This window comes from Pinus tabuliformis, chromosome X (assembly GCF_031772625.1).
Source record: "Pinus tabuliformis cultivar Carrire ecotype Pingquan chromosome X, CPIR1, whole genome shotgun sequence".
Lineage (NCBI taxonomy): Eukaryota > Viridiplantae > Streptophyta > Pinopsida > Pinales > Pinaceae > Pinus > Pinus tabuliformis.
This window is the reverse complement of record NC_142308.1, coordinates 1,309,661,993-1,309,675,271: the sequence shown is the minus strand read 5'-3', so window position 1 is coordinate 1,309,675,271 and position 13,279 is coordinate 1,309,661,993. Positions and strand designations below refer to the sequence as shown.

The window sequence follows — 13,279 nt, the reverse complement described above, 5'->3', positions numbered from 1 at the left end:
TTCCAACACTCCCTCTTAACTAGGGAGGTATTCATAATTTTACAACCAGTAAAACATCATTCTTAGACTAAAGAGTTCTCTTAAGAAGAGTCGGATTTAGAAGCCAACTATAAGCATCATCATTTTAACTAGCACTGTCATTGAGGCCTAACTTGACAAGCTCAACTTCATTCGAGAGCATTACGCTGGGAGGCTTTACGTGTGATACGACAATACCTCTAAGGAACATACCCCATCTGAATGTTCACTAGGTATGTCATTTTAGGACTATTCTTATCTTGGATTCCCAATCCTCAAAGAATATCGGTCCTCTTCGACCACTCTTATCTTGGATACTTGCCTTATCCTCAAAGAGTGTTAGTACCTTTCCTTTCTTGGATTGTCTATCCTCAAGGAAACCACAAATGCTTATTCAATCCTCCACCATCCTCTCTCCATGGCCTGCACTTAGACTTACGACTGTTAGTCCTAGTCAAGTGCAAGACACACGAAGAAGAGAATGCATATTTGATGTCCATCATCACTCCCTCTCAACCAGAGAGGATATCCCCATTCCCTCTTGATTAGGGAATAGATCCTTGCTCCTATTTAAGGAGACTCCTTTACTCCCTCTTAAATATAGAGGAGATCCTTGACTTCTTTCCAATATGAGAAGGCATAGCCACAATCTCTCTAGCTTGTTTTCATAAGAATATCAGCTACTATTTCTTTCTAGAGATACCTACATGGCTCCCTCTTTCCTAAGCTTTCTTCTTTCCTGGGTATCATAGAGCCATCTTCTCCTTTTCACTTTGTGATAGAATCAATCTTGCACATCACTTTCATCTTGTCACTGAAGGCACTATATTGAGCCTTACCGATCTTCATGCTAATCATAGCTTCCTCATGAAAGTGATCTTCTTTGTACGAACTTGTACTTCAGGTTATCTTCTCGCACTGCTACCTTTTAATCCCAAGATGAAGACAACTTGACTTCATAATTGCCAAAACTCATATGTTGAGCTAACCTCAACATTCAATCCAAACAATTGAACTCGCCTCAACTGCCATCATGTATTCCTGCAATATCCTTCCAAGTAGCAAAACAATATGTTAACCAAATAACCAACAAGAAATATTAATATTAGGTTTACCTCATTATGATGACCTTCTCATCAAAATATCAACATCATCATGGTTCATCTTCACAAAATTCTTCCTTCACGCATTAGAGTGCCCAAGGATCGAACTTGATTACCAAGTTACAATATTCTTCCAAAGATTATACTAGATGTTGATTACCATTCTATATATTCTAGAGAGAAAGTCTTAATCCTTTTATTCATTCTAGAGTATCTCAAATTCATCTTTTAGGCATCATACAATCAAATGGAATATTCACCATGCATGATTCATGACCAACTTATTTTATAGGATTCAACACATATGAATCCTACGCAAGAATTACTTTAAATATGCATTCCTAATATTTCATACAATCATCTAGCTATTTACTTTGCAACTTGACCAACTACATTCCTTCATCCTTAAAGAGTATTGTTTCCATACTATATGGAATATATATTGACCTTGTCATAATGCTTCTTCCAAGAACCTTTCAAAATGATGGTTCTTATAAGATCATGATGATCCACCTTAGCAAAATTACTACCTCTAACATAAAGTTAAAGAATGTCTGGATGAACAAAAATATGCAAAATAGTTCAATCTTTTCAGTTTTAAAGGACTAGATGATTCCTACAAAGCAACTCAATCAAGTAGACTCTAAATCTACTACTATCACTTGCTATTATCTATGATGCCATACTCTTACAACAAGACTGAATCATTAGTGCATGCTATTCTAAATGAAAGACAAACTTTATAAAGAACATGACAGAGAGGATGCCTTCTTCAGTAGTAAATATCTTTGACAATCTTCTTTCTTATGTTTCTTCTTAGGTTCTCCTATCTCCTCAGTTGTGTGAGCTTCACTTCATTCCTTTCTTTTGTTATTCTGCTTGTTTGGACAATCCCTCCTAAAGTGTCCAAATTCATTGCACCCAAAGCATTGAACCTTGGACATATCTAGCTTCTTCTTGGACTTTCCAAACTTTCCTTTCTTCAACTTCTTGGTTATTGCAATAAAAGCTTGAGATTGTTCATTTGATTCAATGTCATCTCTTGCCTTGATCCTAGTCTCTTTTAAGATGCACTAAACCCTCAACTCATGAAAAGGATTAGAGTCTTTCTTAGAGTAGATGCTAGTTGCAAAACTGCTCCATTTTGGTGGCAAGGCATTCAACACACAGACGATCATTTCAGAGTCAGAAATTGTCTCCCCAAGTTCATCCAATTGATCTCTTATCTATGTAATCTTTACTAGGTAGGAGGCCATGTCTTCATCCTTTCATTTCTTTATTCTATATAATTGGTTTCTCAAAGAAATCTTTTGTCCTGATGTGCTTATAGAGTACAAATTTACTAGCTTATCATACATAGCCTTAGAAGTCTTCAAATTGACAACAAATGGAACAAGGTTATCCTTTAATGGATTCAACAATGACCCTTTGTGCCCTCACTTCTCCATTCTTGTATTTTGCTAGCTCTTGAGTCTTGTCTTTGCTAGGTTCAACAACTTCACCGATGACATATTCCATTACTTCATGTTCTATAAGTGCCAGATCAATCCTTTTCTTCCATGCTAGGAAATTTATGGAGCCAACAAGCTTATTTCTTTCCTTGCAGAAAAACCCATATGACCTTTAGATTCAGACATAGAGTAACAATATGATACTTACTTGTCAACCAAGAGACTTCTGTTCTTTGATGATGTCCCCAACTATCTTGATGCTTTCAAGATCTTCAAAGAGACTTTAAGGATGTTTTCGAGTGATGAATGATACCACGATTCCTTGATGCTTCCTTTAAGGATGACCTTCGAGGTAGGTTAGATCAGTAAGATATAATCCCGCATAGCTAGCTACCAGCTACACCTTCGTCCCCCAACTTCGACTCTGCAACTTCGATATATACCTTCGACCTTCTGCTACTGCTGGAAAAACCCTAGTTCTGGTACAAGATAGTTCTTTAAAAAGTTCCTCCTTTGAGCGAGTCAATATCTTTGAAGATAACTAGGTCAAAACAAAGTATTAGATTTTCCTGCAACTTGGATATGTACTTTGATCTTTTGCAATTCAGACCTGCAATTTTGGCCTTTCTTGAAGTTTTCAAAACCCTAATTCTTTGTGACAAACAAAACCTCTTTGTGTCCACAAGATGATCCTTTTCAGCTGCCTTCTCTAGTTCACCTTAGCTCTGATATTATGTTAGAAAATACAATATGGTAGCTATTAAATCAGATTTTCCCTAACCTTAATATTTGCTTGTGAACTTTACTTATCTTCTTGTGTTTTTCCTTATTAGATTTTTTATCAAACAAATATTAAGAATATTACAGTAAAGACAATGGACATAGAAATTAGGCTCCAAGCTAGGGCAAAACCCCTCCAAAGGGAAAACCTGGAAAATCTGCTCTTATAGAATATGCTTCAAATGAGACAAACAAGACCCAAAACCCTAGACCAAGTCCTCCCAGCACCAAGTCAGCCCTTCAAAGAGACCTAATTAGGTCAAAGTCAAACAAAGTCTACCATAGACAAACCCTTCCAGAAATGCACCAAACTCAAAATTTCGGCCCCCCTGCAACAAAATTTTGGAGCTGCAGTTACTTCAGAAATTTCGGCCCCAGTAGCTGCTCTAGAAACTCACACGTGTGAGAGAGAATGCCCAAAAACATTTCTTTCCTTCGCTAGGGCTTTCTCCTTAATTCCTTGTCCTTCGCTCTTCTTTCTATTGCAGATTGAACTTGTTGATGTGATGTGTCAAGAATCAAATGAGGTCGAAGATGTCTGTATATATAGCCTTTCCAAGAGGTCGAATAGCCCCTCTCTAGGATGACATGTCTCTGCCAGGGCCGACTTGTACGAGTACGCTTCCAAGACTTTCTAGACTCAAAAAAAAATTATTTTAAAAGATATATCTTGCCCAGATGGGTCTTATAAACATGGTGTTGACTCCCTTGATTCATGACAATAAATCGTATGACCTAACAAACCCTAGAAGCACGAAGAACATGCTTTTACCTAGAATACCATCAATAAGAAGCATGAAACCCATGCTTTAAAATAATAACCTTTTCTTTCTTCTTTTGTTTGTTTACATAAGATACATATTGAAATGAGTACAATAACAATTATGAAGACCGAAACAGTTACATTTCCAACACCCCTTTCTGCTACAAGCTTTATTGGTGGATTTCTAGCCTCTTTATAGGGTTACTTACCCACAAAGCTATTTCAGAAATGTTCAATTACTTATTTTAGCTTATAAATTCATTTTTTCATATTTAATTCCATGTCACACTCTGGAGCAGCATTCTTTTCCCAACAAATTAGGCCTGCACTGTTTGGAACGAGAACATGATATACTTAGATGCATGCTTTTCATGTGCTGAAAGGCTTAATGGATCCATTGTAGTTTGATTGGTCTTGATTCAAGTTCTTATCTACTTGCATATCGTATCCCATCCGGGCTGAGATTTGCTGCTAATTTACCCTTACTATATATCCATGTATTCATTCCATTTTTGTTACCTATATATTGTCTGCAAAACTGATGGATCTTTGTTAAATAATTTTGGAGAAAGTATTGGAAAAAGAGAATGCATGCTGTATTCTTAAAAGTTGGAAAAAGTAAGCAATTCAAGGTATAAAGCTATTAATGATGATGGCCTTTACTGAACACAGGATATTTTGGTAATGAACATGCAACTGCGTCAACTTTAGATTCAGAAGGATGGCTAAGAACTGGGGATCTCTGTTACTTTGACGAGGAAGGCTTCCTTTTTGTTGTGGACAGATTAAAGGATTTGATTAAGTATAAAGCATACCAGGTACTTTACTTTTATGCTAACACAGAACGAATTTAATACATGCTTAGAGTCTTAGATTAGTTTCTCTAGCTTATTCACACACCACCATTCTCTCGCAGGTTGCTCCGGCAGAGTTAGAGGAGTTGCTGTTGTCTCATCCTGAAATTTCAGAAGCTGCTGTCATACCGTAAGTGACATTGACTAATACACTTACTCGTGCAATTAATAGATGTTTTCTCAGAAAATTAACACACTCACAACAAGCATGTTTCTTGTAGTACCTCTTTAACCTATTCTGATTTTTTCATCCCAACTTTTTCTTTATTTCCAGCCAACGTTCTTTAGATGAATCTATTATTTTAGTGGCTTGGCATGGCAGGTATCCTGATCAAGAAGCGGGGCAAATACCGATGGCATTTGTTGTAAGGAGTCCTGGTAGCAACCTTAGTGAAAGGGATGTAATAAACTTTGTTGCAGAACAGGTGATCTGAAGCACTTGACATTCAAGTAAATACGTTAGATCTTTTGTTGGGGAGTCATCAAGGTCTTATTGCTGGCATCTGAATGCAGGTTATACACTACAAGAAGATACGCCGAGTGGCATTTACAAATTCAATACCCAAAAATGCATCTGGCAAAATTTTAAGAAAGGATCTGATTGAGAAGAATGTTCCCACCTCAAGGTTGTGACCCCCTCTTTTGTTGGGAGAAAATATAAAAGGTCCTATTAAGAATCGACTGACATATAAATGCTGGCTGCACATATTTGGAGGTTCAACTCCCAAACTTCAGCTGGAAAAATCTTGAGAAAGGATAACATTGAGAAGGATATCCCTACCTTTATACTGGAAACAATTCAACCTTTGACGACGCTTAAGAGATGCAGTTTTATGATCAACAAACCATTTAATAGGTTTTGTAATACTTAAATTTTATAAAAAACGATGAAGGATAGCAGGGTATTTCTTCAGAAGTCGTGTGCATTGTCGGTTAGACAGCAAAGATGCTTCGATGTGGAACTAATATTCAAACATGGCACCACGGAGTTAATGGGTTGAACAAAACTATTTTTTCTGTAAGTCTGTTTCATGCTAATGTAGGGCTACGATACACACATCAAGCTTAATCTTCCTCTTTTGCCATCTTTTGCTTCAGATAAAAGTCTGGCATATAACTTATTTTGGCAACGCCTATGAATATATATGTTTAAACTAGCGGTATTAAGTTATTGACGCCAAGCACTTCCAGCTCTAGTCACTGGTGTAAATATGCAAATTCATTTCAGATCATTAATATATTAGGAGATATATCATGAGAATATTTTCCCTTTGTTTCCCTTTGTTTCAACCGACCAATCCCAGTGAACAACTATGGGTGGTGATCCTCTCACATCCATTCATCCAAATCACAAGTAAAGGTTATCTCATGTTCAGCAATTGGTCCATTTAATGCCATTTTTATGCCGGCAAATTCCATTCATATTTGGTCCATTTTATGCCAGAAAATTTCGCTAAAAAATCCTGCTAGATGCGGCAATAAATGCGTAAAGCTACTAGAAACCAAAATTTTTCTAGAAACCAAAATTTTAACAATCGGTTTAGATTTATTTTACATTTAGATTTATTAAGCGTCTAGAGCGATCAAGTGTGGAAGGATCAAGTCTGGAAGCTGGTACTCTTGCATCTTATAAATTTTTTTCTCAAGTTAGTTTATCATAACACGGACAAGTACCATGCCAAATACCACGAACAAACCCAATAAAACCCATCAACATTCAATAAAACCCATCAAATGACTAACTCAAACTTGTCTCCACTGATCTATAACCTAAACATTTAAACATTTAATTTTAAGATGTATAACCTAAACATTTAATTTTAAGATGTATAACCTAAACATTTAATTTTAATTTTAATTTAATTTTAAATAATTTGATAGAATCAATCGAACATCATATTACATTGCCTAAGGTTTTACAACATCACTGCCTTATTAGACTATATACCACATCTACAGATTTAAAAAGATTTGGATATGCCCAACAAAAATCACGAAGACACATGAATCACCAATTGATAAACTAATTCGCTGGATTTGGCATGGATTTTTTCATTCGGCAACCGAGCCCTGTCCACAAAAATATATTGAAAATTGGACACATCATTTAAAAACAACATAAATTATTCGAGGAGCTCAAAGGTTCACTCGGATTGTTTAGTGTGTAGAATAGCAATTAGGCTTGTGCTATGATAGAAGTTTCAGTATACACAATTTTAATAATTGCAATCATACAACGCTCAAGGTCCACTGAAAAAAAACGCTCAAGGCATACAATGCTGAGGTGACGAGTGTATTGTAGTCATACAGTAAGTCAAGAATTGCATTTATACATAGCGCTAAGGCGATGGAGTTATTGAGTTGAGTCTCTGTACAAAACTTGCATTCAAGATGAGCACCAGAACAGTCGTCAACCATGCATCCCTAATCAACAATAAAAGAAAGGGCAACTGTATTCGAACCCTTACATGGTGTCAAAGATTTTCCCTTGCCTAGTTTTTACACAAGTGTTTTTAATTGATTGCTCGCCTAGCTGGGCCTTTCAGCCACGATCCTTCATTGTAAGGCATTGGAGCGCTGCTTATGGCAGAACCATTGCTTGAAGACGATCTGATAATTTGGGATATCATAAAGGGCACCGAAGACGGTAATAGTGGTACCTCCAAAGGTGCCATGAAAAATTGTTTTGAAAGTTATAATATGGTATCTTGAACTCCAATAATAATGAAATTTCTATTGATATTTTTATAAATGAATATTGTTTCGTTCGCAGTCTTTTTTAAGACAGCACATTATTATTTTGTAGACAGGAAACCGCTTTGATTATTATATCCCAACTATTATTTTGTAAAGAGGAAACTTCTTTGATTATTATATCTTGGGAAGGAAGGGTTATATATCTTGGGAAGGAAGGGTTATATTGTTTTTGGTTTTCGGGGAAAAGATTTCGATTTTTATTAAAACCAAAAATCTTATAAAGTTTTTTAATGTTTTTTATTTTTTTTTATATTAAATTCAAAAAGAGTGAAAGGATTTCTACTTGAATGGTTCATGAGGCACAATACTTGCTGAGGTTTTGCAAATGGGATAGCAAGCTAAGTGGGTTTGATTGTGGGGAAAACTCCACAGTTAAGCGCGCTTGAGCTAGAGGTGATTTGGAATGGGTGACCTCCCGGGAAGTCTTGGTTACCCGGGTGCAAGCCCCGGAAGTGATGATTGACACTGTGATTTATTTCACCAGTTTCAATCCCACTTCTTCACCTCTGTGAGCATCACCCGATGCAATGAGTGCTAAGTGAACTATTCAAATCACAAGAAATTAGTCACTTACGACTACCTCTCATGGGAATGGTGATACGTGAATGACTTAATGCAGTTGAATCCCAAAAATGATATCTAATATAATGCAACGCGTAAACCCCCTATACTTAAATTCAAAAAGAGTGAAGGAATCTTTACTTGAATGGTTCATGAGGCACAATACTTGCTAAGGTTTTGCAAATGGGGTAGCAAGCTAAGTGGGCTTGATTGTGGGGAAAACTCCACAGTTAAGCGCGCTTGAGCCAGAGGCGATCTGGGATGGGTGACCTCCTGGGAAGTCTTAGTTACCCGGTGCAAGCCCCGGAAGTGATGATTGACGCTGTGTGATTTATTTCACCAGTTTCAATCCCACTTCTTCACCCTTGTGAGCATCACCCGATGCAATGAGTGCTAAGTGAACTATTCAAATCATGAGAAATTAGTCACTTACGACTACCTCTCATGGAAATGGTCATACGTGAATGACTTACTTAATGCAGTTGAATCCCAAAAATGATATCTAATATAATGCACTGCGTAAACCCCCTATACTTAAATTCAAAAAGAGTGAAGGGATCTCTACTTGAATGGTTCATGAGGCACAATACTTGCTAAGGTTTTGCAAATGGGGTAATAAGCTAAGTGGGCTTGATTGTGGGGAAAACTCCACAGTTATGCGCGCTTGAGCCAGAGGCGATTTGGGATGGGTGACCTCTCGGGAAGTCCTGGTTACCAGGTGCAAGCCTCGGAAGTGATGATATATGTGATTTATTTCACCAGTTTCAATCCCACTTCTTCACCCCTGTGAGCATCACCCGATGCAATGAGTGCTAAGTGAATTATTCAAATCATGAGAAATTAGTCACTTACGACTACCTCTCATGGAAATGGTCATATGTGAATGACTTACTTAACGTAGTTGAATCCCAAAAATGATATCTAATATAATGCACTGCGTAAACCCCCGATACTTAAATTCAAAAAGAGTGAAGGGATCTCTACTTGAATGGTTCATGAGGCACAATACTTGCTAAGGTTTTGCAGATGGGGTAAGAAGCTACGTGGGCTTGATTGTGGGGAAAACTCCACAGTTAAGCGCGCTTGAGCCATAGGCGATCTAGGATGGGTGACCTCTCGGGAAGTCCTGGTTACCCGGTGCAAGCCCTAGAACTGATGATTGACGCTATGTGATTTATTTCACCAGTTTCAATCCCACCTCTTCACCCCTGTGAGCATCACCTAATGCAATGAGTGCTAAGTGAACTATTCAAATCATGAGAAATTAGTCACTCAAACTCAAAAAGAGTGAAGGGGTCTCTATTTGAATGGTTCATGAAGCACAATACTTGCTAAGGTTTTGTAAATGGGGTAGCCAGCTTAGTGGGCTTGATTGTGGGGAAAACTCCACAGTTAAGCACGCTTCAGCCAGAGACAATTTGGGATGGGTGACCTCTCGGGAAGCCCTGGTTATCAGGTGCAAGCCCTGGAAGTGATGATTGATGCTATGTGATTTATTTCACCAATTTCAATCCCACTTCTTCACCCCTGTGAGCATCACCCAATGCAATGAGTGCTAATTTTCTCTGTCGATTTGTCCCTAATTATGTCGAACTTGCCAAGGGTTTTACTCGATTACTTCAGAAAGGGATCCCTTTTATTTGGGATGAAGCTTCCCAGAAATCATTCGATGCTTTAAAGCACACGCTTATCAGTACTCCTTTATTGCATCCCCGCAATTATCGCTGCGATTACTTCTTATACTTGGCTGCAACTAATACCACTATTTCTATGGTGTTAGTTTAGGACAACGATGATGGCAACGAGCATGTGGTTTATTATTTGAGCTGAAATATTCTTGATACTGAGTCTCGATATGCCCATGTTGAGAAACTTGCCTTGGCGGTAGTTCATGTCGTCCAAAGATTTCGACACTATATCCTCTTATGGAAAACCACGGTGATTTCTGATTGCAACCCCATGACATATATACTGACTCGTCAGTTACTGGGGGAAAAATACTCCAAATGGATTATAATCCTACAAGAGTTTGATTTGGAATTCGCTATTGCCAAATCAAAGAAATCACTCATCTTTGTTGAGTTGATTTGTGATCTTCCGTCTACAAGCACTTCAACTGATTTTACTGAGCAGATACTTGATGAAACTCTCTTTCTGATCAAAACTCTTGAACCATAGTATGGAGATATTATTTTTTTATCTTCAAACCCAAACTTTCCGATCTGAGTTGTCCCGATTTGACCAACGCCACATTCGGCATCAGTCCCAACCCTATCGGATCCTTAATGATACATTGTATTGGTTTAGTGTGGACTTTGTTCTTCGCAAGTGTCTCACCCTTGAAGAGGCTGAGTGGGTATTAAATGATTGCCATTCTAGTGCTTGTGGTGGTCATATGTCTAGACATGTCATTTCTAAGAAAATCCTCTGCGTTGGTTATTTCTGGCCTTCTATATTTAAATATTGCTTCTAGCTGTCCAAAAATGCCATGAATGCCAGATTTTCAACCGTAAGTAGCACGCCCCACCCGCACCCCTATAACCAGTAATTACCGTTGGCCCATTTGCCAAATGGGGCATTGATTTCATGACATGTAACCTTGGCTTGACGGTGGGGCATGGTTATATAATCGTCACCGTCGACAATTTTACTAAATGGCCAGAGGCAATGCCTACATACAATGCTAACAATATTACTGCTTCTTAGTTCCTTTTTAACCACGTCATAAAACATTTTGGTGTTCCTCAAGCTATCGTGACTGATCATGGATCACATTTTCATCAACACATGATGGCAGAGTTGACTGCTCAGTTGGGCCTTCGACATGATAGCTCAACTCCTTATTATCCATAGGCCAATGGTCAGGCTGAAGCAGCTAATAAATTTTTGATTACTATGCTTCAACGTACCATTGAGAAGCACAAAAAGGATTGGCATTTGATGCTATTCTCAGCTCTTTGGGTTTACAAAATGTCTGCTAAGACGACCACTGGATTCACTCCATTCCAACTGGTATATGGTTTAGAGGCAACTCTTCCAATCGAATGCGAAATCCCCTCACTTAAGCTAGCTATCAAACTTCTTCCAAATACCTCGCTTGAAGAGGAGCGATTATTGTATCTTGAGAGGCTTGACGAGACTCGTCACATTGCTGCAATGGTCATCGAAGCTCAAAAGAAACGAGTCAAAGCTCATTTTGACCAAACTGTTTCTCCTCACACTTTCGCTGAAGGCAACTTGGTCCTTCTTTACGATCAACACAACGATAAATTGGGAGCAGGAAAGTTTGAAACCATGTGACACGAGCCCTACATCGTCAAGCGTGTCTTACAAAAAGGTGCCTATGAGCTATGTTATTATGAGGGAAATGCATTGTCACAACCCCGTAATCGGTTGTATCTGAAGAAGTATTATGCATGAAATTCATGTAATAACTTTTGTACATTAGTGTGTTAATTCATTAAAGTACGCTTTTGATTTTTTGGTGTGTTTGTTTGCTTTGCAGACATGTGTTTTTCTGCTTACCTTGTGTTCCACTCGGTTTGCAGATGTCGTCAAGCCATGACATTGGTTTTGCTGATGGTGCTTGTCATAGCACACTAAATCTGTCTTCCACAACATGGATACTCGATGACTCTAATGGCGAGATGATTAACTTACAAGGTACTTTCCTTAGTCGAACAACCAATAATATTGATGAATACAACGCAGTTATTGAACTCTTGTCAGAAGCAGTTGCTCTTGGCATTAGGGATTTAGTTGTCAAGCTAGATTCACAGTTTGTTGTGTTACAATTAAACAATCATTACTGAGTGAGAAATCCACAAATATTGCGTATGTATCTAAGTGTTAGATTGCTAGAAATAAATTTTGATTTCATTACATATCAACATATTCCATGTAATTTAAATACATTAACATATGCATTAGCAAATTTTTTTCTTGATAGGCATTTGCATCATTTATAAAACTGATCATGTTATGGACACATAAGTAGGAAATAAAACATGCATATCTATATCTATATCTATATATATATATCTTGTTTGTCGGAGTGTTTAGATAAAAATATAAAAAATAGAGTGTTCTGAGACACTTGGCTTTCAAAGCCTACAAAATGTGTAAAACGACTAGATAAACTATCAGCATGCACGGTGCTCATGATAGCATGAGACCGCTCTAACCACTCAAGCCTAACAACGAACGGAGTATCGCAGAGACTCCCACTGTGTGTCTCTGCTAACGTAGTGGAACATCATCAATAGTGGCATACTCTGGGACTCCACGAGTTATTTCCTCCAGATTGTGCTCCATCTCAGCTAAGGGGTCTGCCCCTTCTTCATATTCTGCGCCCACTATTTGATGCGAAACTTACCGTGCTATTGGCGACATGCCTGGTGGTCTCTCTGGTCCCACATCTACACATTTATCACAAGTTGAGTCTCAATTTACACTTTTTACAAAAAATCATAAAACTTAAAAAAATCCAAAAAACAAGTTTTTACTTGCATCGGTCCACTCTTCCCCTAGTGGCAGAGGCAGATTTGGATCCCACTTGAAATCTGTGCCAGCATAAGCATAGTCTTGCACCACGATTAGTTGGCATTCTAGCCAAACGAAAAATTGTGGTAGATAATGCATGTGCTGACCCGTTCCTCCTCGAGGCATGAGTTGACTCTATCGCACAAGTGTCAGATCTTGGGGGGGGGCAGGATCTGGTACCTTTTCCCACTGATACCAAAATAGGGGCACTCACTCTAAAATGAAGGTCACCAATATAGAACTGAACCCGAATTTCTTCAAGTGTCCATGCTTCCCCTTGGTCAGTTGTCATTTCATGTTTTCCAAAAGGCCTCCACACTAATTGAATATGGTGGGGGTCAAACATGCGATAGCATATTGGAACTGGGATTTTGAAGCCTCATGCAAGGCTTGCGTGCCGGCTACATGCACCATAGTGAACAAAATCATTCTCAAAATGAGGTTGTTGGT

The 13,279-nt window shown here is 38.2% G+C and overlaps 1 protein-coding gene across 2 annotated transcripts in view; it reads left to right on the top strand.

The window, feature by feature from the left end:
* The window catches only part of LOC149144901 (beta-phenylalanine coenzyme A ligase-like), a 143,889-nt gene extending 137,749 nt beyond the window's left edge, over positions 1-6,140 (top strand). Inside the window, exons 3-6 of one of the 2 annotated variants that reach the window (XR_016264186.1) lie at positions 4,788-4,933; positions 5,032-5,099; positions 5,276-5,394; positions 5,483-5,580. Coding sequence is in view for 1 of the 2 variants with exons in the window: in XM_089447294.1 (XP_089303420.1) it covers positions 4,788-4,933; positions 5,032-5,099; positions 5,292-5,394; positions 5,483-5,602 (437 nt within the window). In the remaining variant the exon portion in view is untranslated. Of the gene's footprint in view, positions 1-4,787; positions 4,934-5,031; positions 5,100-5,275; positions 5,395-5,482 lie in introns of both variants that reach the window. The other variant, XM_089447294.1, reaches the window with a different exon arrangement.
* The last annotated feature ends 7,139 nt before the right edge of the window (positions 6,141-13,279 follow it).